At 43.7% G+C, this 26,109-nt stretch overlaps 1 protein-coding gene across 1 annotated transcript in view; it reads left to right on the top strand.

Moving 5' to 3' along the window:
* Nucleotides 1-26,109, top strand: part of HCRTR2 (hypocretin receptor 2) — a 365,252-nt gene that overhangs the window by 161,719 nt on the left and 177,424 nt on the right. The window contains exons 3-4 of the mRNA XM_029595696.1: nt 14,206-14,374; nt 14,708-15,025. Coding sequence (XP_029451556.1) covers nt 14,806-15,025 — 220 coding nt within the window. The 5' untranslated portion in view covers nt 14,206-14,374; nt 14,708-14,805. The remainder of the gene's footprint in view (nt 1-14,205; nt 14,375-14,707; nt 15,026-26,109) is intronic.

Raw genomic sequence — 26,109 nt, 5'->3', positions numbered from 1 at the left:
CGTGTATGTGTGTATGGAGGAGGGAGGAAGAATGTCTGTGTGTGTGTGTGTGTGTGTGTGTGTGTTATACTTAGTGAGGTTTGGGTGGACCCTTGGACACTGTGGCAGCTGACCACGCCCACGGGGGGAAGTCCCATGAGGGGCCACAGGTCAGGCTCAGCTCTTGGACACACAAACACAGATTTATCTTTATTTAGACAGTTTGAGAAGCCACCAGAGGTGGCAGTAGTGAGTAGAAGATATAGCCCGGCTGGACTAGTATTCCCCAGGCACTGGAACAGTGGTTCCTCCGGTAGCAGTGCTGTAGTGGAGAGAACTGAGAGAATGAGTACAATAGAACATTCACAGAGTCCCAAATATTGAGAAGTCCCGAGATATGGAGAGCTGGCCCTCAAGGAGCGAGTACCAGATCCCTGGGAGCAGGGAGACTCGTTGGCAAAGTACTCACATAGCAGTTCCACATAGGAGATGGCACTGGCACTGGAACGGAGGCAGGACCTCGAGGAGCGAGTACCTGGTTCCAGGGAGACAGCTCTGAGGAGTGGATATAGTAGTACTCACTGATGGTGTCTGTAGCGAATTCTTCCAAGTAGAAGAGGAGATAGATGGGCGGTCTACTCTGCGGGTACCAGGTTTTGGTTTCCAAGGATATGAGAGATGAAACTGATTTGTCAAGGATATTAGCCAGAGGCTCCCAAGAATTGTCTTTGAGGCCAAAACCTTCCCATGAAAGAAGGTATTCCCAAGTCTTGCCTCATCTTCGGATATCAAGGACGGCTTTAACCTTGTATTCTAGGTCATCTTCTGCATTGATGGGAGATGGTTCCTGAGACTTGGAAGAGAACTCACTGAGAATGAGTGGTTTCAAAAGTGAAACATGGAAAGCGTTGTGGATGTTTAATCCAGGTGGTAGCTTCAGACTGGAAGTGATGTTGCCAAGATGTCGGAGGATTAGAAATAGTCCAATGTAGCGAGGAGCAAATCGAGTGGAGGGTAACTTCAATCTAAGGTGCTTAGTGGATAGCCAGACTTTGTCACCAGGTTGAAAGACAGGCGCTTTGGAATGGTGAGCGCCATAAAACCTTTTGGCTAGATCACTCGCATTGAGTAGCATTTCTTTCATCTGAGTCCATAATTAATGGATATCATCAGCAGTGGATTGAGCTGCTGGGGACGTCACTGAGAGCTTCAGTAGAAGTGGTGGTGATGGTGAACATCCATATACCACTTCAAAAGGTGTTGATCCAGTGGATGATGCTGGATGAGAATTAATGGTGAATTCAGCCCATGGTAACAGTTCGGCCCAGTTATTCTGATGGCAACTCACATAGGCCCGAATGAACTGTTTCAGGGTCCTATTCATCCGTTCTGTTTGGCCATTTGATTGAGGCTGATAGGCTGATGTATAATCTAGAGAGATGTTGAAAAGTTTGCACAAAGCCTTCTAGAATCTTGCCGTGAACTGTGATCCTCGATCCGAGACTATGTGCTTTGGTAGGCCGTGAATGCGAAAAATGTGGGTTATGAAGAGCTTCGCAAGCTCCAAAGCTGAAGGTAAGTCAGGCAACACCACAAAATGAGCCATCTTGCTGAAGCGATTGACTGTGACCCAAATGGTATTCATACCTCCAGAGAGGGGAAGATCGACTACAAAGTCAGTAGCGATATGTGTCCAGGGCTGTCCGGAGCCGGAAGCGGTTGCAGCAATCCCCACAGTTGACTAGAAGTAGGTTTTTGTTTGGCACAGTTGGCACAAGATGCTACATAGGAGAGTGTATCTTCCTTGATAGTTGGCCTCCAATAATACTTCTGTAGCTTCAGCAGGGTACGGCATTGACCAGGATGGCCAGCCAGCTTGGAATCGTACGTCCAATAGAGCACTTTCTTCCTGAGGTGTTTAGGCACGATGATTTTATCAGCAGGCACAGTATGAGTAGCCGCCAAGATGACTTTCTTCAGTTCGATAATATGCTGAGGTTCTTCTGGAACATCCTCCGAGAAAATGGAGCATGACAGGGCATCAGCTCTGGTATTCTTGTCTCCGGGGCAATATTTGAACACAAAGTCAAAATGGTTAAAAAATAAGGATCATCTGGCTTGTCTCTGGTTAAGACGTTGCGCATGGCGGAGATACTCTAGATTCTTATGGTCTGTAAATATGGAAATTTGATGTTGAGCACCTTCGAGCCAAGGTCGCCATTCCTCGAATGCAAACTTAGTACCCAGGAGCTCTTTATCTCTGATCCCATAGTTCTTCTCTGCCAGAGAGAAATGTCGCGAGAAGGAGCAGGGACGTAAGGATTTGGAGTCTTCGGTTTGGCTAAATACAGCCCCCACACCGACATCAGAAGCATCGACCTCCACAACGAATGGCTTGTTGGGGTCTGGATGACACAGGTATGATTCAGTGGAAAAGGCAGTCTTTAAATCCTCGAACGCGGAAATGGCCTCTGCAGACCATTTAGAAGCGTTGGCCCCTTTCCGGGTCAGTGCAGTTAAGGGCACAGTTAAGAATAATTCTTTATAAAGCTTCTATAATAATTAGTGAACCCCAAAAATCATCTCAGGGCCTTCAGGCTGGTAGGTTGGGACCAATTTTTAATAATTGCTAATTTTGGGGATCCATCTGGAAGCCATCTTTAGACACAATATAGCCAAGAAAAGGCACAGAGTCCATATGGAATTCGCACTTGGATAGCTTGGCATAGAGCCGGTGTTCTTGAAGTCTTCTTAATACTTGTTTAATGTCCTCTAGATGAGTAGACAAGTCCTGAGAAAATATCAGGATGTCATCTAGGTACACTACAACACTCTTGTACAACAGGTCCCGCAAGATGTTGTTCATCATGTTCTGGAACACAGCGGGTGCATTGCACAGGCCGAAGGGCATTACTAAGTACTCGACATCTTGAGAGTTGAAGGCTGTTTTCCATTCGTCACCACTGCGAATGCGAACTAAGTTATAGGTTCCCTTCAGGTCAAGTTTCGAGACTATCTTGGCACCTTGAAGCCGGTCGAACAGCTCTGAGATTAAAGGCAGGGGATATCAGTCTTTGATCGTGATCTCGTTAAGACCTCGATAGTCAATACAAGGACATAAGGTACCATCCTTCTTCCCCACAAAGAAGCCTGCGCCAGCTGGAGACTTTGATGGTCTAATGAATCCTTTCTGTAAATTCTCCTCGATGCACTCAGACATAGCCTCATTCTCTATTACAGAGAGTGGATAGACACGTCCTTTAGGAGGTTCAGTGTTTGGTTTCAGCCTTATGGCACAGTCGTAAGGTCTATGTAGAGGAAGGATGTCAGCAGCTTCTTTGGAGAACACATCACCGAATGGTGCGTATTGAGGCGGTAATCCTAATATCACTGGAGTTGTAGGCATGCAGAGGACAGGAGAAACCTCCTTAAGGCAATTGCCATGACAACCTGGGCCCCAGCGGGAGAGTTCCAAGGTGGCCCAGTCGAATTGAGGCTGATGCAACTGCAACCAAGGTAACCCCAGAAAGATAGGGTGCATAGCCTTCTCTAACACAAAGAAGGGAATTGACTCAGAATGGAAGGGTGTGAAGGGTCACTGGTTTGGTGCAACAGATCACGTCATCTGGCAAAGGTCACATAACCTCCAAAGTGATGAGGGGAATCCTCAAATGTTCCACTAGGCATCAAAGTATAAAATTGTCTCCTGCCCCTGAATCCACCAGGGCAAGAGTTTGAAATTCGGACGGTCCACAGATCAGGGAGACTGGGAGAGGGAGCGGAGGAGAGGGCGTAATAAGGCCTAAGAACATTCCTCCCGCAGGACTTAGGCCATGCCTCTTCTGAAGACTTCTCTCCTTTGAAGTCAGGTGACTGCGACCAAGTTGTATCGGTTCCTGTCCACTGGCGACAGGTATTGCTGGAACCATCCGAAGTGCAGGTTTAGCACAAATCTCCTTCTGAACTGGTCCTTTACTTGGCTTGAGTTCTTTCACCTTATCATGAAGCCGGTGGTCAATTCTAGTAGCCAAAGCCACTAATTCATCCAGTGAGTCAGGTGTCTCACGAGCATCCAGCTTGTCTTTCAAGCGAGTATCCAGACCTCTGAACAAGAGGATTTTCAGACATTTGGGATCCCAGCATAATTCCGTAGCAAGATTCTTGAACTCTATTGCAAAATCAGCCAGTGGTCAGTTGCCTTGCTTCAGGTCCACCAGAGCAGAACCAGCAACAGTCACTTGAGCAGGATCATCAAAAACGGATTTAAACAAATCCAGAAATCCGACAATATCCTGCAGAATTGGATCCTTATGTTCCCACAGCATTGAGGCCCAAGACAAAGCCCTTCCATCAAGATAAGATAGAATATAAGTAGAAATGTGCTTCGTTTTTTTCTACCGGGTTGTTTTTCGGTTCGGATACTTTGTGGTACAATTCGGGTTTTCTCATTTCGTTTTTTCAAAAAACGAAACGAGGAAACCCGAAACCGGGCCGAAAAACGAATCCGGAAACGAATCAGGAAAGGGCTCCTGACCCCCCCAAGGCTTGCCAATAATCCCTGGGGGTCCAGCAGGGGTCCGGGAGCGATTTCGTTGTTGGCTGCCAGTAACCAAAATGGCGCCGATAGCCTTTGCCCATACTATGTCACAGAGGCTTTCGGCGCCATTGGTCAGCTCCTGTCACATGATAGGAGCACAAGATAGCGCCGATGGCCATGTGACAGGGGCTGACCAATAGCGCCGAAAGCCCCTGTGACATGGTAGTTCAGGCTATTCGGCACCATTTTGAGGCGCACGGCTGCAGTAGGGCACGGAGGGAAAATGGAACCCGGGACCCCGCTGGACCACCAGGGATCTTCGTAAGTCTTGGGGAGGGATCGGGATGGGGGGGGTGTATAATAGTTAATTTAAATGTTTGGGGTGGTTTGGGGTGGTTTTTTTAATTTAAAAAAAAAATTGTGCCCCTCTCCGCAGGCAAACCCGAAAAACGAAATTTCCCCGAAATTCAGGAAAATTTCATTTCGGGTTTCGGGACCTTCGAAACCGCAACAAATTAGGAAATTTCGTGCAATTTCCTAATTCGGGCGAAAAACGATGCACATCTCTAAATATAAGTAGTCTTGGCATAGGCTGTGGGGAAGTGAGAAGGCTATAATGCAAAATGCATGCAGCACTGATTTAGGAAACTTCTTTTTTTTTTTTTAATTTTACTTTTATTAAACTTTCCATTTTCAAGAAGATATTACATAGTTGTATGCTCGATAAAAATTAAATACATATCGTTCAAAGGTAATTACACATACAATCAGTAAAAACCTAGAAATCAACCTCGAAAGTAATTACAGAAACTGGCTGTGAAGAAACAGTGCAGTATAAAATAGAAAGATATACTAAACTTATTTGTGTTTAACCATAATAATAATATTCTCTTCTCCCAATAACTAAGGTATAAAATGGAATTAGGAGTCTAGGTATGTACGCAGTTGTTCTGGGTAATTAAACATATATCTCGTATTTTGATATAAGAGAACACATTTGCAAGGAAAACGCAATATAAACTTGGCTCCTCTTTGTATAACCTTATCTCTCATTAACAAAAATGTTTTTCTTCTTAATTGTGTACTAAGAGAGACATCAGGGAAAATTCTAATAGGGAAACCATGAAAAAGAGAATTTTGATATTTGAAATATAACCTAAGAATAGAATCTCGCTGAGAAACATCTGCAAACTGAACAATTAATGTAGCTCATGTTTTTATTTCCATATCAGATGACTTCTCAAGAAGTTCTGACAAATCTGTATCATTTTGTTCTCCCTGATGCTGATCTGATTGATCGCCTCTTGCAGCAGTTTGAGTAATAAAATATACTCTAGTTATTACAGGTAATGTTGTATCTGTATATTTCAAGACCTTTAAAAGGTAACTTTTAAACAATTCCCTAGGAGACAGTAAATGGGTTCTAGGAAAATTTAAGATTCTTAAATTTACTCTCCTAATTTGGTTTTCCAACTGTTCCAATTTAGTTAATTGCATTTTTTCTGATTTCATCAAATTCAATTGAGCTTTTTCAATCTCATCTGTTTTAAGTCCTAGATTATTTACTGCCCCTTCTAACTTTTCTGTTCTTAACTGTAATATTTTACTATTATTCAAACCTTCTTGTACCAATTTTGCTAAATCATTAATTGACTTTTGCATTGAAAAGATCATGCCACCAATTTCTTCCAGAGTAAACTTAGTGGGAACTATGACAGGTATTTATTTATTTTATTTAACAGTTTTTTATACCGATCTTCATAGTAAATAACCATATCGGATCGGTTTACAATATAACAAGGGAATAACTGGAGTAGCAATTCAAGTAAAATGACAGATAACAATGGTAGGAATAAGTCAAAGTTACAATCAACAGGGAGAGAGAACTTGGAAGCTTACAACAAGCTGGAAAGAAGAAAGGCCGGTAATAAATAAGTAGTGTTACCATAGAACGTATGAGTTAACAGCTTAAACGGTGCTTTGACCTGAAAGTCTCAGAGTCCATTTCGTGCAAATGATTGCCAGACCGGGTAGGAGTGAAGGGCAACTAGTAATTGTCTGGAGGATCAGGAAAGGCTTGGTGAAATAGCCAGGTTTTAAGTCTTTTTCTGAAAGTTAAAAGGCAAGGCTCCAGTCTGAGATTTGATGGGATGTTGTTCCAAATAGATGGGCCTGCTAACAAAAAAGCTCTGTCTTTGGTCGTAGCGAGGCGTGTGGCTTTAGTGGGGGGGACATTCAGAGTGCCTTTGTGAACATCTCTAATTGGTCTGTTAGAGGAGTAGAGTTTGAATGGTATTTCCAGGTCAAGTTGAAGTTGATGATGGATGGTTTTGTGGATTAAGGTGATTGATTTGTATAGAATTCTGAAATTCACAGGTAACCAATGTAGGTTCCTGAGTATGGGTGAGATGTGTTCGCCGCATATATATCAGGTATATCAGGTACTGCTTCCCCTTGCCCTCCTTCCATCTCTTTTACCTTAGAAACCAAAACGGTACTAGAATCCTGCCTTTGATCATTTAAAACCTGAAACCCAGGGTTCTGTTGTGGGTGTTCTAATCCCACTACTCCCCCTTTCTCAGGAGATGGTGAAAAGACCAAATTCTGGTTGGGATCCTCGAATATAAATTCTCCTCCTACTTTTCCCGTTGGTGGATCCGGTGTTAGGGGAGCACCAGGGCTTAAAGGAGCTCCTGGACTACAGCTCCAGCGACTTCTTCTCCTGGTGTCAATGTTATGGTTCGACCAAAAAGATCTGGAATTCTTGGTTGATTACTACTCACAACCGGTGTAGATATAACTGTTTTCCCCTTCCTCTTGGTATGTGGCATTACCAAGAGGGGAAAAAAAAAAACCTTTAAGAAAGAAAATTTGTACCTCTAAAAAGATGAGATCCTTTGGAAACACAATCTCAGTTCAGCCAGATTCCGTTGGCTGCTGTTATCAAGAAATTGAGAATATTCCTCCAGCACATCGCGGCGATTCTCCGGCGAAGCCCGGCAAAGCCGCTTGCCCCTTAGGTGAGCGGCTTTGGCGACGCGCCGACGGCGAGCACGCCGTACAGACGCCGGTCTTGTAGGCATCTGAATGGGCTCCTCCCACTGACGTCAGAACCCGGAAGGCAGTCCGCTGAAATGCTATCAGCTGTGCAGCTTACCGGCGCTGTTGCAGCAATTATTCAAAGGCAGAAATAGAGTCCCACCGAGTAGTATCCCCGCTAGGCTTGCAAGTAGAAAAGAGACAGCAGCCGATTTAGGAAACATCTAGTTCCTTGAATCTCTCCAGAGAAATGAACTGGAGCAGCCAGAAGTATCGTAGTCTTTTTAGTTACTTCAGACCCTCATTACTGGAAGTAATGAGGGTCTGATTAATAAGTGATAATTAATCTTGTTAATTGAACCTCGGTATATAAAAAAAAAAAGTTATAAATAAATAAGTAGCACTTTGATTCTTCTGTGCGTGCAGCTGATGGAACGCAGAAGTGAGTTTCTCCAATGTGTCTTGTTGTTCAGTTATGCGCAGGGCCAGGACCTGAATGGCCTGCAGGTCATTGAGCCGTGCCAGATCTATGGAGTTAGCAATCTTTATAATTAGTGAGGTTTGGGTGGACCCTTGGACATTGTGGCAGCTGACCATGCCCATGGGGGGAAGTCCCGTGAGGGGCCCACAGGTCAGGCTCAGCTCTTGGACACACAAACACAGACTTATCTTTATTTAGATAGTTTGAGAAGCCACCAGAGGTGGCAGTAGTGAGAAGAAGATGTAGCCCGGCTGGACTAGAATTCCACAGGCACTGGAACAGTGGTTCCTCCGGTAGCAGTGCTGTAGTGGAGAGAACTGAGAGAATGAGTACAATAGAACATTCACAGAGTCCCAAATATGGAGAAGCCCCAAGATAGGGAGAGCTGGCCCTCGAGGAGCGAGTACCAGATCCCTGGGAGCAGGGAGGCTCGTTGGCAAAGCACACACACAGCGGTTCTACATAGAAGATGGCACTGGCACTGGAACGGAGGCAGGCCCTCGAGGAGTGAGTACCTGGTTCCAGGGAGACAGCTTTGAGGAGTGGATGATAGTAGTACTCACTGATGGAGTCTGTAGCGAATTCTTCCAAGTAGAAGAGGAGACAGATGCAGGCAGCGGGTCAGGGAACATGGGCCCTCGAGGCACGAGTACTGGTTACTTGATAGCGATCTGAAAGAAGCAAAAGAGGCCCCCAAGGAGCAGGTACCCCATTAGCAGAAAGAGTCCATTGGAAGTTGGAAAGGCAGAGTAGCTGGGTACAGAGAGCGAATCCCATCCGTAAGAATTCCCCTTGCTAACTCAATGGCTAGCAATAAAGTGTAGGCTGAAATATCCGGGCAGCATGACGTCATCACAGGGGTAGCCCCTGAGGAATGCGCCAATGAGGAAATAAGAATGAGGGCCGCGTGGCGCGCGCACCCTAAGGTACCTATAGAACATGGCGGGAGGCAGCGCCCAAGCCGGTCCTGGGACGCCGGAGAGGACAGCAGGCAGACGCCGCGGCAGCCAGGCATCCGTGAAGAACAGGAGGAGCCGCAGAAAAGGAAAGGTAGGCGGAGTGAAGCCGTCGGGAAGTGACGGTCGCAACAGTTTGTGAATAGGCAGAGGAGTCTGGCGTGTTTGTTTGTATGTGTGTTTTTGAATGAATGGAGGAGGAGTCTTTAGCATGTGTGTGTGTTTGTGAGTGGGCAATGAATGATAGAGGAGTGAAAGGAAGTGGCAAAGCATCAGTAGAATATTAGGACTTGGATAGCTATGAAGACTTAAGGAGGAAACATGTTTGGAAATCGGGGATGGGAAACCAGAATGTCAAGATTGCTGCAGTTATCAAAATATCGGAAATGACTCCTGTTAGGTCTGTGCAAAAACTGTGTGTACCATACCCAAGAGCTCCAGATATTCAGGGTTTGAGCAGCTGAGCATTGTGCTTGCTGTAACTGTAGCCTCCACCTGTTCCACCTCTGTTTTAGTAGACCATCAACTGCAGAGCCTCACACCTTTGCTCCACTAGACACTTGCTGCAATTTTCATCTATTGAACATGAGCCATAACCGACTGCACGTGCCAGAGAGTGGAGAGCTGCACAGGTATGCACCACAGCGCTTCTCTGGAGCTGGGGTGGATGCTCAGTGGAGGGGGGGGGGGGGGGGCGGGGGGGATACTTGCCGTAGTAGCTGGTGAGTGAGGATGAGCATACATATGCTGCTTCACTCCCTGTCGACAAGCCAAGCTTATCTATATTAAATTACATCAAAAAATATTTCCCTTTACCACATGGAGTGATTATAAAGTAGCTATTAGTAGAAAAAGGAATCTAATCTAAGCCGTTTCTGATTCATGGATGTCTAACATTCATACTGATTTGCTACACTGCTTCAGTAATATGTACCTGTTGTAACTGTGTGTAATCTAAACCTTATTGTCAAAGTGTGAGAGAGACAACAATAAACCTACACAGATGAAGGAACATTTTTCAGCATCAGACACTGCATCCATGACCTTATGATCAGGATACTAAAAGAAAAATTCTGAACTTTGCAAGAAAACACATTCAAAATTAAAAAGAGCAGACTTATGTAAAAGGACTTAACAGTGGCAGACTTTCCAGCTCACTACAGCCCTAATTCTGCTCTGTCTTCTTATCGGTCTGCTGCCCTTCCCTTCTCATTACCAGCCTAATATAAATCTATGAATCACTTGCATATTCAGTCATCCTCTGTCTTTATCTACTCCTTCTGCTTCCACCTAGAGGGTGTAGCTCTGTAAGGTTTAGTCAAGAAATGTTTATTGACTCTTATTTCAGCAAATCTTAAGGTGGCTAAAACAGAAACCATGACTTTGCTAAGCTGTTCTCCTGACAGCTTCTTTTGTCTCTGTGTAGTTCCTAATTGTGTCATTCTTGTCTCTTCCTCCGCAGCCTCATGTGACTGCCACAGCCTTTTACTTCTTTGCTGACAATGCCTCATACCAGATTCCCCTTTCCAGTTCCTTTCTCAAAGCCTCCCCGCCCCCATAAGATACCAGACTGCATTTGTTCTTATGACTTTCAGAAGAGGACAGAAAGCACATTTTAGGACATAACCAGATGTGGGACCTTAGTTGATTATGAAATCAATATTGAAAAGATTTACCCAGATAAAATCAGAGGGTGGGGTGTTTGCGGGCTAAATCTACCCATTAATAAATGTGGCCACATCTTTAACTGCATACATTTGTGCAGTTAAAATCTCAAACTGCACTAATATAGCTGGGTAGAAAAGGGGCTGGGTCAGCTCCTGGAACAAGCTTTCAAATTTAGGCCTGGATTTATCAAAATGCGATAAGTATTGCATGCGATAGCAAAAGGGGTGTGTTTTATGCAAATAGTTTATTGCAATTTGCGCTAATACCTATGTGAAGAGCAAAGTTAGCACAAATTGTGATAACATTTTCACACTTTGTGATACATGCTGGACCTGTTGTATTTCCTGCATATAACCACTGGGGGACTATTTTTAATGGTCCCAGAGAGCTCAGATGAGAGAGAGACAGAGAGAGAGACAGAGAGAGAGAGGGAGAACCTAGCCATAATGCTCTCACACTAGATAGGTATTTATATCTCTATGGGAGGCCCACCTAGTAACTCGAGGTGAGGTTTACGTATTAGTGTAGGGGGTTAGGGGCTAGAGATGTGAATCGGACAAAGAATCGGTTCCGATTCCGGTTCCGATTCACATCGTGAATTTTTTTCGTGCGGTTCGATCGGGAATTTTTTTATTGGCTGCGCCCAAACCGATAAACAAAAAACCCACCCCGACCCTTTAAAACAGCTCCCTTAGCTTCTCCCACCCTCCCGACCCCCCAAAAAACATTTTAAAATTACCTGGTGGTCCAGTGGGGGTCCTGGGAGTGATCTCCCGCTCTCGGGCCGTCGGCTGCCACTAATCAAAATGGCGCCGATGGCCCTTTGCCCTTACCATGTGACAGGGTATCTGTGCCATTGGCCGGCCCCTGTCACATGGTAGGAGTAATGGACGGCCAGTGCCATTTTAAAAGATGGCGCCTATTTAAAAAAAATTTCTTAAAGATCCAGTCCTTATCGGATTCTAACATGAAAGTAGTTATCAATGTTATCGGTTCTACTGATTCTATATCTGTTTGTTCCAATAAATTTGAAATATCTAATTCTTTATTTTGAGAAGGCACATTTTGTACTAATTCTTCTATTTTTAAATTACCAATTTCTCTTTTTTTTAAATAGAAGCAAAGAGTTCATGGGGTGTAAAGTGCAACTATTTCCAGATCTGGCACCAATAACACAGAAGCGTAGAAAAAATTTTCTTGCATTAAAATCTCAAATATTACAACTGGGATTGTTGTTCATCTTGAAATATCCCTGCAAATGTTTAATAAAATGTGAAGGTAACACCTATGTATTTCTACAATCTGAACAGTTAATGCAATTTATTCAAAATAGAATGAAATCAACCACAAGCTCTACCCCAAAACCCATATAACACAGTCCTATGAGATATGAAGTGATCTCTCTTAGATAAATTAGGTGTAATCCCAGATAGTTTAAACTAAGTATTTGAAAGGTAATAATTGTTGGGTAAAGTGTACCTTGGATTCAATTGTGGGCTAAGCACGGGACATATTGAAATCTAATGTATTTGAATGCAAAGGAAGATATATTGTGTTTTTAAATTTGGGATTGGGTTTCTAAATATGTACTTGTGATAATTTAAGATAATTATGCTTGAATTGTAAAATGAATAAACATAAAATAAAAAAAAAAAAGATGGCGCCGGCCGTCCATTACTCCTACCATGTGATACGGGCCAGCCAATGGCACAGATACCCTGTCACATGGTAAGGGCAAAGGGCCATCGGCGCCATTTTGATTAGTGGCAGCCGACGGCCCGAGAGCAGGAGATCGCTCCCGGGACCCCCACTGGACCACCAGGTAATTTTAAAACATTTTTTGGGGGGTCGAGAGGGTTGGAGAAGCTAAGGGAGCTGTTTTAAAGGGTCGGGGTGGGTTTTTTGTTTATCGGTTTGGGCGCAGCCGATAAAAAAATTCCCGATCGAACCGCACGAAAAAAATTCACGATGTGAATCGGAACCGGAATCGGGTTGGGGTGGGTTTAGGGGTTGTTTTTGTGTGCTGATTTTCCCGCCCTCCCCCAAAATGATAAAAGAACCCCCATGAACAATTTTGTGGGGTTTTCCTATCGGTTTTGGGGAACCCCGATTTCTGACGACTTTGAAAATATCATACGATATTTTCAATTGTCAGAAAAATGATTCACATCCCTATTAAGGGCCACTTTGACATTCAATGTGAGACGTACAAACAGAACAGTGCTCTCTTGTGAAGATTTGATGACCTTCGGAGAGAGGAAACTCACCCAAAGATGAGATTGGTACAATGTTCTCTCCACCTAGCTTGATGTTACCCAGGTAGAGAGTCCATCTGGGGACATCGCAAAATGCACTAACACCTTACTGCCCTGTAACGCAAGCTATCGCACAGCTTAACACTATTGAAAATGGTGTAGCTAAAATCAGCGTTAAGTCCGTGCGATAGGACTTCGCAAACTGGTAAACCCAGCCCACTCCCGCTCCTAACTCCTCCTCTTTTTTGGATTTGCATCACACCATACGATATGGTTCTATCGCATGCGTTAAAGGTGTTTTCGCATGCGTTAAGGGCTTATCGCATGCATTAACGGGGCTTTTCACATGCGAAAATGCCAGCGCATTTTGATAAATGACCCCCTTAGCCACTAAGGATGACATTTAGCATCAACTGGATAAATTTAGCCTAGCAACCCTAGCCATGCAAATGGAAGGTCTACGTGGTGCCTGCTGACATTTTGATTGGGTAGATTTAGTGAGATATTCAGTTTGCCTTTGAATATCTGTGTAAAGATAACTAATTCAATTTGCCCTGTTACGTTACTTGCTCTGCAGATTTTTTAATATCAACCCCTACTTGGATCTGGCAGGAGAAGACTTACAGGAGAAGTCTTGGTAAACAGATTGGAGAAAAAAACAACCCATCTTTTTATAGAATGCTGCTATTAGGCTGAAATGAAGACATTCAGCAGCCATTGATTTTTGTCTGCCTTGTTTGCACATGTTTCCAGAGCATTGTCAGCAGTTTAAGCTCCTTCTAGTGTCTGCTAACAGAATCAATCCGGGAAAGGCAGATTTTTTTTTTAAATAGTTTAAATCAGTAGCCTATCATAAAACTTCTTTCTTCTAGCATTCCACAGAGGCAATTAGTAAATATAATGACTGATGTTCATCAGATAATTGCAAGGCTCTTCAAAGTTTTACTGTCTAGGCAGACCATATCTAAAACAGAATGCTTGTGTGCAATGATCAGCATGCTGAGACTACAGCTGAAGCAAATTAACCACTCAGGTATGAATTTAAAGTTCATCATTAAGAATGCTCAGAAACAGACCCTTCTGTGAGGTTCAGAGGTAATTCTTTATTCAGAATTACCTGGTCTTGTAAGACAGACAGCTGGTAGTTAAATTTCAAAGTAAAAGCTCCACTGTGAGTCACTGCCAAGGAACCGTTTTCAAAAAAAGGCACTGAATTTGATGCCCTGAATGAAGAGAGAGGCAATAAGGAAACACTATGAGGAATTTCACATTCTCCTTTTTATCTTGCAGTTTTCACTACGGCTGCAGCAAGGAGCATTTAGGCTTAACAGCTGAGAAGAGAACTAGGAAGCTCCCATGCAACAAACCAGCAGCACTGAACTGAGGAGCAGGGAGGAAGCGACAGCAGGACCTGACAGTTTGGAGACACAGCTCAAGCATCAGAGGCAAAAGGACTACGGTAAACTAAAAATCATGTAGCAGCCGGGGAAACTCTGAAAGAAGGTGCTGAAAGGTTCAGGTAGGGTTATTCCCCTCTGCAAGCTCCGCTTGTTCAGTGGATTCAAGCACATCCTCAGAGTTATTAGATTTGGTTAAGCAGCACAATTCTCATCCCTTGAAGAGACACCAAGAGAAACATTAATTCAATCAGACTCAGGAGGATAGCCTTTGCTTCTCCAAAACCTGTACAGAGTTAGACAAGTTGCTTTCCACAAAAACCTTCCCGAGGACTGGCTGCCTTCCTTTTTACATCATTTTCTTCCCCCTCTTGTTTTTCTACTGCATATCGCAGAGGGATTGCCCAGGAGCTGCTCATTCCTGGTAAATGGATCTAGCTAATAGAAGCCAGAAACACTGAAGGTTAACCAGGACCTGGACACCAACCCAGTAATGCCAGTGACCAAACTTGATGATTCCCTTCGCAGGAACTGGTCAGCAGTTCCAGAGCTGAATGTAACTCACGAACCTTTTTTAAACCCATCTTCTGACTATGATGATGAGTTTCTCCATTACCTCTGGAAGGAATATTTACATCCCAAAGAATATGAATGGGTCTTGATTGCTGGGTATATTATCGTATTCATTGTAGCTCTGGTTGGGAACATATTGGGTGAGTATCAGAATGTCAGCACTGGCTGGCACACCAACATATTTTTAATGTTTCCTCACATTCAGTTTGTTTACAATTGTTTAGAGAATGAAAAATGTTGACCTGTTTGAAACTGATGATGATTGTTCTAATATATATATATATAGAATTAATCAATGTAAGAATAAATGTATTTTTAAAGTGCATTTAGGACATATTTGCTAGTATTTACTATTATAGAGGACTATGTAATTATTCCTTAAAATAGTGATGATATTAAAGGGGAGTTAATACTACCAGCAAACATTTTGATAATTTAAAGAGACAACTTTTTTAATGGGAAATGTAATCTTCCTACTTTGGCCAAGATTCAGTTTCATGTCCTCACTGGGGGCACTTGACACTGGGGTCCTTCTCCCTCCATAGTACACAGGCTCTCAATTTTAGTCAGCCAAAAGGCCAAGAATGGACCACTCTGAGGTTCAGACTCAGATCTTATGCTTGTTATTAATGGGACTGCTAAGTTTAAGGATCAGTGAGTATTCCTCAAATAATGACTTTTTCATACAATGTTGTATATGTTTCATTGCATGTTTTAGAGCTTTGAAATACACTGGCTGCAATATATACAGATTTTTATTCAGCTCTTAGAATAAGAAACCAAAACAACAGGGTCCAGGTGATAATCCAGTCACTCCCTGTCATTTTACTTGCCTAGAAGATATTATTTGATCCTTTTTCTGTTTCAGCATTGTTTCTATTTAAATAATCGTAGCACCCAAAAGCAGTAGCACAGTGTTTGCATAGGAGGTACATTTCTCTGGCTGCAGCTTTGAATTCAAGTTCCACATCTGTGTTCTTTAGGAGGGCACTGTCCAAGAAAGAAGAGGTGCTGAAAGTTGCTAAGGCAAACTGTGATTTAACAAGGTAAATTAGAGCAGAGGAGCAGCCACAACACATCTAAATGTTGGTTTTTAGCTCTCAACATGTAGAATTTGATAGAAATGCACATGTCCTGAGCCTGCACATGCAATGCTTTGTTTTATGATTTTTTTTTGTGAAAAGAATGTCCATTCTGTCATAAACTGTAGATCTAGGTTTATATTCTTCATACTGGCAAGTGGTGAAAGGTAAGCTGATCGCTATGAGTATGATTACTAATATGAAACTTTTCTCTCTTTTTGAAGCTTCAATTTCTATCAGTCACATCCCTTTCATTTGCAGTTGACAGAACCAGAGATGTTAGCGTTAGTGACAACATTCTAGATCCTTAGAGCATGTTTGCTATCTTAATGTTCTTTGTCATCGGTTTAGTTCGCCATACATAGATCTAAAAACATTTTGCTTTATATGTAATGACATGGAAGGGAAACTTCTGGAAGTCATATGTTTAAAGAATCTGTTTTATATTAACTGTGCAATACTAATCATTTAAAACACATTTAGATTAAAAAAAAATAGATAGATAATTATATCTGAATTCCTAAGATGAAGAAAATGAAAGATGTAAAATGACTTACTACCAGTATTAACTACTTTTTGTTTGGCAATTTTGGTGTATGAATAGATTATAAAGCTTCCACTTTATTACATTAAACTATATAAAGCTGGCATTTCTAGCAGTTTTCTAAATCTCTGATCTTCAGAAAAAAAAAATTAACCTTTGCTGCTTCAGAAAAGTTCAAAGTGACTCCAATCTGCATGTAATTTAGCTAAAATAGGCAAGATGTTAATGCCAGTGCCTAAAGTGTCTGCTTTTGAGTTCTACAGCTGAAATCTAGATGTGGATCCTTTGAACTTTGTGTTTCTTCTCCAGCTCAACTCTGCAATTTTTCTTTCAAAGGAAAACATATCTATAATTTACTCCAATCAGTATTTTGAGACACATTGTGTAAAGCAAAATATTTCTAAATGTGTGTATAGAAAAGTAAAGATGTGACAGAAAAAATCATTAGAACAGTAAAAAGGTCTAAGGATGTAGAATGCCATCATTAAGCTGTCCATTATGGTTCTGCAAACTGCTAACGAAACAATTTGCCTGATAGAAATAGTAGCTACAAAAAGTTTGGGGTTTTTTTCAAAGTGAAGAGAAAGCTTGTCAAGTATTTAGCCGGCTTCCATGACTTTTTAGTGCATCCAGTATTTTATAAACATTTTCTCAATATTGATGGCAGCTTACCAAGTCAGAATTCATTATTATCATCATATGTAAGAAACAGCCTTCTAGTCAAGGAATTCAAAGCGTGGTATAGATAGAACTGTCAACATAGTACAACATTCTGGGTCATTGTTTAGCTATTCCAAAAAAAAAAAAAAAAGACAAGGGATTTTGAAAAGTAACATAAGAGTGCACAAATAATGCAGATGCTACCATTTTGAGGGTGACTTTGTAAACATGATTTGAATGCAAAAGTAGATTGGTGCAACTGGAGGATTTTGGTACATTCATGGCAGTTTCAACATTTGTCTTTAGTCAGAGCTCAGTGATTTTCCTTAGTGATTTTTTTTCATGCTGCTGAAAATAAATATTAAACTGTCTCAGCAACTACACTAGAAAAACCACAAAGACTGCTATTTTGAAGAAGAAATAAGACAAATGAGCCAAAATCTTAATATAAGCCTTAGGATACCTTTTCATAAATACTGGGTAGTAATATAGTTCAGTCTTGCTTTTGAAAATGTAGATAATCATGTGAACTTCAATAACACTCTGAATAAGCTACTAAAGAAGAATGTTCAATAACACTCTGAATAAGCTATGAAAGAAGAATGTACCAGTGAATACACTGGCTTCAACATACAAGGTTATAATGAAATAATTTTCAAAGGTTCATTCAAGGCGACTCATTTCACTGTATTGTCTAAACTCAAATACATTTTTCTTGTTATAACTCAAGAATAAGAGTTAACAATCTTCATTGCACATGCTCAAATGTCAATAAAAAAAAAGTTCCTTCTGCTGGGAGACTCAGTCATCAAAGGAACTAATTTGGGAACTTATTTTGATGGGGACACAACAATTAAATGCCTTCCAGGATCCTTAGCTAATAGACATGCAAACCAGGTGGCCAAAACAATTAGAAAAGAAAGTAAGGATTCTGAAATCAATGTTATTATCCATCTGGGGACCAATGACCTTGGCAGAAATGGTGCCCATAAAGTACTGAGAAATTACTATTTACTGGCTAATTTCCTTTTCCTTAATATAGACAGATGGGTTCAGGACCCATGGATTATGCACCTCTACCAGCAGATAGAGATGGAGCAAACAAACATCATTGTATATATATTCATGCATTGACATCAGCCTGCCAGTATAAAGCAACTGTGGACAAACTAGCAATAAACTTGATTAAAAAACAGAGAACCTTTTCAATACTCAGCCAACATGAAACACTGAGCTCAGACAAGAAATACTTTAGTTCCTAGACTAGTGTTAATGTAACACTTACTAGTGATCCTTGGAACTTGTAGTCACCCAGGAGGAGTATAACAGAAACATACAGCAGCCAAGGCTGGGAAGCTGAACTCATGTGTCTATATTAATGAAAAGGAAATTATCAGGTAAGTAGTAATTTCTCATTTCATAGCATATACACAGATGGGTTCAGAACCAGTGAGATGTACCAAAGCTACCCCTGAATAGGATGGGAGGCTGGCCACAATCTAATCAAAACAACCCATGCAAAGACTGTGTCCTCCTGAGTCTGCATATGCAGATGATAATACCTGGAAAAGGTGTGTAAAGGGGACCATGTTGCAGCTCGGCAAATGGTGACAGGAGACAACCTGACCTCCGCCCATGACTCTGCCTGAGTCCTAACCAGAGTAGGCAATGGCTTTTCAGTGGCCACATATGCAGCCATAACTTCCTCCTTAATCCAGCGAGCTACTGTAGCCCATGAAGCCAGCTCACCGTGTTTACTTCCCCCATAAAGGACACACAGATGATCCATCTTTTTGAAAGGCTTAGAAACCACTGGATACTTCAGGACATGTCTCTTGACATTCAAAGTACACAGCAGGCGATATTCCTCTGCATCTCTTCCTTATCCAGAGAAGACAAGGAAATTGACTGAAATCTGAGACAACTTAAGGCAAGAAATAAGGAACAGCACGCAGATGAATCGCTCCTGGAGTCACCCAAAGGAACAGTTCCTGATAAAGCATGGCTTGGAAATTCAACGTGCAGAACATATCACCACCAGAAACATCATTTTCAAAGTCAGTAAGCACAAGGAAAGGGAGTGTATCAGTCAAAACATAGAACCCACCAAAAAGTCCAAAACAAGATTAAGACTCCACAAGAGTACCTGTAACTGCAAGGGAGGACGAAGATCTTTCACTCCTCTCAAAAAACAGGCCACATTAGGATGAGACGATAAGGATTCACCATTCACTTGAACCTGAAACAGGCAAGAGCTGCTAATTGTACCTACAAGGAATTAAGGGCCAACCCTTTATTCAACCCATCCTGCAAAAATTCTAAACTGAGCGGGATCCTAACAAAATGAGGAAACACTCCTCAATCCTCAAACAAAGCCTCAAACACTCACCAAACCCATAGATAGGCTAAGGAAGTGGAGAATATTTGTGCTCATAGCAAAGTGGCAATCACCACCATAGAATAACCATACGTCAACAAGTGAGCCCTCTCAAGGGTCATACCATAAGATAAAACTTGAGTCGTATCTTCGTGAAGGACCTATCCCTGCTGCAACAGATTCCTGTGTGCCAGAAGACAAAAGCGGGAGTCTTCACAGATCTGCATACCATTGTCTCCTGGGCCAATCTGGTGCCACCAAAAGCCCTATCTCCCATGGCCTTCGACCCTCAGAACTATTCTACCCAACATGGGCTATGGAGGAAAGACATGCATCAATTTGTCCTCTGGTCAGATCTGCATGAAGGCATCACTACCCAAGGACCTCAGACCTCTCCTGCAACTGAAGAATCAAGAAACCTTTGCATTGTGATAAGTCACCAGCAGGTCTAAGAATGGAAGGCCCCAGTGATCTACTATCAGTTGAAACACCTTGCCTGACAATACCCATTCTCCAGGGTTCAGACTCTCCCTGCTGAGAAAGTCTGCTCTTACATTGTCTTTTCCTGCAATGTGAGAGGCCAAACTCCCCTGGAGATTCACTTCTGCCCATGTGTCTATTTCTTGTGACACTTGTTGGCTCTTGGTTCCTCCATGCCAATTGATGAAAGCAACCATTGTTGCATTGTATGACATTACTTGGACCACTCAACCCTGCAGTCTGCCGCTTAACTGCAAGCACGCCAACCAGTCCACCCGGACTTCCAGATTATCAATGCCCCAGAGAGACACTTCTGTACTCCAGCGTCCTTGCACCTTTAGTTGCTGACAGTGAGCTCTTCAACCCAGGAGACTCACATCTGTCATGAGTATCAACCAACCAAGCGATATCAGGGAAAACTTCCTTTCTCAAATGATCTACTTACAACCAACACTGGAGGTGAGAGCAGACTTCCATCAGCAAGAGGAGCTGAATCGAATAGGAGTGAGACTGTGGATTCCAATGAGACAGCAGGGAGTGCTGAAGAGGACATATATGTACCCTTGCCCATGGTACCACTTCCAGGGTTGCTGCCATCAAACTGAGTACCTATAGATAAGACCACACGGCCAGGCATATAGTATTCACCAAGAACCACACCTGTAATAACTTCTGAATACAAACTTCTCACAGGAAAACTTTGCCCTGCTGTGTGTTAAACTGAACATCAAGCTACTCCGATGACTGAGAGGATGGAAGAATGCTCTTGGCTAAGTTTACCATCCCACTGAGCTCCTGCAACAGGGAGATCACCTTGCAGGTCATGAGGCAGCTCTCTTCCAGAGACTTGAATCAAATCAGCTAGTCATCCAAATATGGGTACTAAGATTCCATCCTTTCTCAACACTGCCACCACCACAACCATAACCTTGTAAAAGGTTCTGGAAGCAGTAGCCAGATCAAAAGGCAGCACCCAAAACTGATATTGGCTCCCCAACACCGTGAAATGCAGAAAACATTGGTGATCAAATTGGATGGGAATATGAGGTATGCCTCAGACAGATCCATGAGGCAGAAATTCCCTGACTGCATAGCCATTATCGCTGAGTGCAATGTTTCCATGTAAAAATGAGTTACCTGCAAATGACAGTCGACTCTTTTGAGAACCAGGATGGGATGAAAGGAGCCCTCCTTCTTAAGCACCAAGAAATAAATGAAAAATTGCCCTGTATTTTCTTGATACAGGTACTGGAACACCAGCCCTCAGCCTGAAGAGCCTTGACAGCATACTTTCTAGGGATGTGCATTCATTTCATCCGTTTCCTATACAAGCATGTAATATGAAACAAATGCACATGTAATGGGAAACGTATGAAATGAATGCACATCCCTAATAAACTCCACTGCCTGCTTCTTATGCAGGGAGATACCATGAACACATCCCAAGGAACACTGTGAAACTCCAGCACATGTCGTTCTTGCATCACCTCCTGGACCTATTGATCTGATGTGATCTCAACCCACCTCTGATAAAAGAGAGAGAGGCATTCCTCTACCTTCTGTTCCCAAGGGTGGGTCAGCAAACCTTCATTGTGAGGCTCAAGAGGATCCACTACCCAAGCCCGCGCCTTGCTTGTGCTGTCTAGGATGAAAGGACTGAGACCTACTGAAAGGCAGAGTCCTCTGAAAAGTTGTCCCTTTCTATGGATGAAACCACTTTGAAATCCTGAGATGATCCTTCATACCAAAGGGGGGCACGGCAAGTGCTTCTTATCCTCTGACAATTGAAGAACCAGTGATTTGCCCCACTTACTGGCCAGTTTCTCCAACTCGCTCCCAAACAAGAGCAAGCTTTTAAAAGGCAATTTCAGAAGATTAGCTTTGGAGGTCACGTCTAGCAACCTATTTTGCAGCCATAACTGAAGCCAGACTATTATTACCGAAGCCACTCCTTTGGCTGAGATATGGACCAAATCGTAGCCCGCATCTGCTAAAAAGGTGGCAGAAGGTTCCATAACTGCTCTTAAATTCACTCCAGAATCATCAACCTCATGAGAGAGAAGCAAACATGAAGGAGCAAGAAGAAGCTATCTGCAATTTGATTGCCATTGCTTCAAATGCTTGCTTAAGGATGGCTTCAATCCTACTATCATGCACATCCTTCAAGGCCTCTCCTCCCTCCACAGGGATAGTCTTCCCGTCCACTTAGAAACAGCACAAACAAGCGCATTCACTTTCAGAAAATGCAGACACTCTCTCACCACTGGATCCAAGGGGAACAGGCCTTCCAAGGTCCGACCCCCTTTGAAATTTGCCTCCGGGAGACCCCATTCAAGATCAATCAGTTCTTGAATGGCTTCCATAACAGGGGAAAAAAACCAAAAGGCTTTACCTAAGGAAACCAAAATGTGATTTTTCTTTGGCTCAGACATGGAATCTGCCCCAGGTTCTCCCAGCATCTTCAACATCTGGGAAATTAGGGCTGGCAGCTCATCTCTATGAAAGAACTGCAACATTGTCCTATACAGTTCTAGTCTCAGAGGAATTTCCCCATACTTCGGAGAGTCAGGATCTGCCTCTTCATCAGTGCCATCCGGATTCCTGTCAGGAATACCCTCTGCTAACCAAGGTGTACTTCCGTGCTTAAACATAGTACTGGAAGATGGAGAGGCGACCTGACAAGATTGGTCAGGGCTGAGGACTGTGCCTGAAGAAAGAATTGCAATTGTTGAAAAAATTCTGCCCAAGAAAAGGCAGAAGGATCCATGCCAAAACCAGAAGGCACTTGTGCGGCACCCACTAAGCTGTCATCCCCTGCTGAGGAACCAGTCAAGGGAGTTCCAAGGTCAGGCATTCCTCCAGACACGTTTGTAACCAGGCCGTCATCAGGCTGGAGAGAACCAGGCTTAGTAAAATCAGAGGAACACAGTTCTCCCTGAGCCTCTAAGCAGCACTGACACAAGTTAGAGGGCACTCCAGGCTTAGGTGCTCAAAAATGACAGGCAGCACAGAGAGGTTTCTTAGTCTCTGGTATCATTAGGCCGTCAGTATGCTGGACAGGCAAATGAAAATGTGCATCCAGCTGATTTCACGCTGAAAATATTTAGGAGCACAAAAGTTAGGCACCCCAAGTCTACGTGTCGCAAAACTATCTGCACTGTCATCTCACCAAACCTGGGTACACAACCAATATGTCTTTTTAGAATGTGCACACTGGCAGCGCACCCAAAAGAAACTGGGCACACAATTTGGACACACAGCCAGACGCAATTGCGCACACTTGCACACACAGCCGCATGCACAGAAAAGCATGCAAAAATGCCACCGTGGCCTACCGTGTTTCATACAAGAAAAAGCCTATTAGCGGGGCCTAGCCCACCCAGACTGCTCAACCTGGCAGGCTGCCCAGTTCCCTTAACCCCCACGGGAATGAAGACTAATGTCTGAATGGTGCGCTGAGCTCAGGGACCCAAAGAAGTCCTACCCAACCCTTCTAATCTCTCTGCCTTCTCTTTTTTTTTTTTTTAAACTTACCTGAGCTCATCCTTTCCAGCTGAGTACAGAGACTGTGGGGGAAAAGGCATATCTGTCACCACCATTCTTGGCTTCCTGCACCCACTGCCTTTCAGCTGTCCAAGTAGCTAAGTCCACACCAGCTGAAAAACCAGCTACTGGACCAAGGCCCTCATCTGAGGGACCACGGAAATCACCTCAGGAATTCTCAAGTGGGGGAGGGTCCATTTGGTATCACCGTAGTAGAATGGGGTAATTAACTTTTTTTCTATTTCTTCTAGCAAAAGCTAAAGCAATCCCCAGTCCACCATCTGCTGGAGACAGAGAATACTGGCAGGCTGATGTCATGTAGGACTATATATATACTGTGACGTCAGTTTGCTCCATCTGCTGGTAGAGGTGCAAAACCCACTGGTCCTGAACCCAGCTTTCTATGTGCTAGGAAAAGAAAAAGATTTCCCAATTCTAGGGAAGAAGATTAGACACATGGCAAAGACTATTCCCTTTTCAGAAATATTATATGTTCAGGGAAAGGAAAGGCTATGCCAAATAGATAATTTCAATTCTTGGCTCAATCCTAGTCTAAAGACAGTGATTTTGGATACAGTGGAGGCAGGAGCCAGGTATAGAGCAATAAAAGGCTATATGGTAAGGATAACCTTCATTTGTCTGTGGCAGGAAAAAGGATGCTATGTGAAAAATTCAGACCATATATTATCAGGCATTTAAACTAGGGAGTGGGGGTGACAGGAGGTACCAGTGAAATTGGCATGTCACACTCAAGCAATTCAGGAAGCGGGAAGAGAAAGTAAGAAAATCAATCAGTTCAAAAAAGGAAACTAGGAAGAGCAGCAGGAAAACTATGAACACACATGCCCATAGTCCAGGCACTAAATTTTTTTAAATTTATTTACTGATTTTTATTTTTTTTTTAGGCTGTCTATAATCAGAAAACTTGTGCTAAGCAATTTACAACAAAATTTAACATACAGAGCAAATGTAAAACAATCAATGGATAGGGCATACAACAAAACAAAATCCATACATTATAGATTAAAAAAAAAAAAAGGAACTTTGGATAACTCATAACTAATGATATGGCTCAATGTTTTCTTCATCTCCCACAATATTTGCCACACCCGCCCTAACCCCCAGGCATTCAGCCCCTTTCGGTATTTATCACCTTTGTCTCGCTGAAATCATTCTGGTTGACTCCCTCTGTTAGCGTTCAAGGGTTGTGCTAGTCAGGTAGTGGACCCTTGGACCGGGCTGCCAGGGGTGACAGAATGGCAGACCGGGAGGCGGAGTCAGAAGCTTGGTAGGACTTCACACAGGACCCGGAATCCCCCCGGGAGGAGCCCGTAGGGACCCAGGCCCTTGGGACTTAGACTGCGAGGAGGAAGTTCAGAGACAGATCAGATGGAGTCAGTCAGGTAGCCCGAAGAGAGCAGGCCCCAGGTCGGGTTAAGGCGAGGAAAAGGCAACAGAGTTCAGCAGCGATCAGAGGCAGGGCCAACGCTCCGTGGACAAGGTCAGGGCAACAGTCCAATGGAGAGAGTTCTGTAGCAAGACGGGGTCTGGGCCGGCAGCAGGCAGGCAGGCAGGGTGCAGAAGCAAACCGGGATCGAGGCAGGCGGCAGGCAGGCAGGCAGAGCACTGAAGCAAACCGGGATCGAGGCAGGCGACAGGCAGGCAGGCAGGCAGGCAGTGTACTGAAGCAAACCGGGATCGAGGCAGGCGGCATGCAGGCAGGCAGTGTACTGAAGCAAACCGGGATCGAGGCAGGCGGCAGGCAGGCAGGCAGTGTACTGAAGCAAACCGGGATCGAGGCGGGCAGCAGACAGACAGACAGCGTACTGAGGCAGGCCGGAGTCGGGAACCAGGAAGACAAACGAGAACGTCACTGAAGCAGGTACAGGAACGGAAGGCAACTAGTATTCAGAGAACTTCATTGCAAGGCAACTAGTTGGAGACTGGACGCCGGTTAAATGCAGTCCGGGGCGTGACGTCAGCAAAGGGGCCGTCCCGAACTTTCGGGTGCTGGACGCACATAAGGGCCTTCCTCGCGCATGCGAGGCAACAAGAGAGGCCGAGTGCAGGAGATTGCTCCCGGACACCCGCTGGACCACCAGGGGCTTTTGGCAAGTCTTGGGGGACCCCCCTAACCCCCACGACCCCCACAAGACTTGCCAAAAGTCCAGCGGGGGTCCGGGAGCGACCTCCTGCTCTCGGACAGTCGGCTGCCAGTATTCAAAATGGCGCCAATAGCCTTTGCCCTTACTATGTCACAGGGGCTACCGGGTACCATTGGTCAGCCCCTGTCACATGGTAGGAGCACAAGATGGCACCGGCCATCCAGTGCTCCTACCATGTGACAGGGTCCGGCCAATGGCACGGATACCCTGTCACAATGTAAGGGCAAAGGGTCATCGGCGTCATTTTGATTAGTGGCAGCCGATGGCCCGGGAGCGGGAGATCACTCCAGGGACCCCCACTGGACCACCAGGTACCTGTAAAAAGTTTTTTGGGGGGGTCGGTAGGGTAGGGGAAGCTAAGGGAATAGTTTTA

Source organism: Rhinatrema bivittatum, chromosome 3 (genome assembly GCF_901001135.1).
Source record: "Rhinatrema bivittatum chromosome 3, aRhiBiv1.1, whole genome shotgun sequence".
Classification (NCBI taxonomy): domain Eukaryota; kingdom Metazoa; phylum Chordata; class Amphibia; order Gymnophiona; family Rhinatrematidae; genus Rhinatrema; species Rhinatrema bivittatum.
Note: the sequence above shows the minus strand (reverse complement) of the source record. Positions and strands in the feature narration are given on the sequence as shown.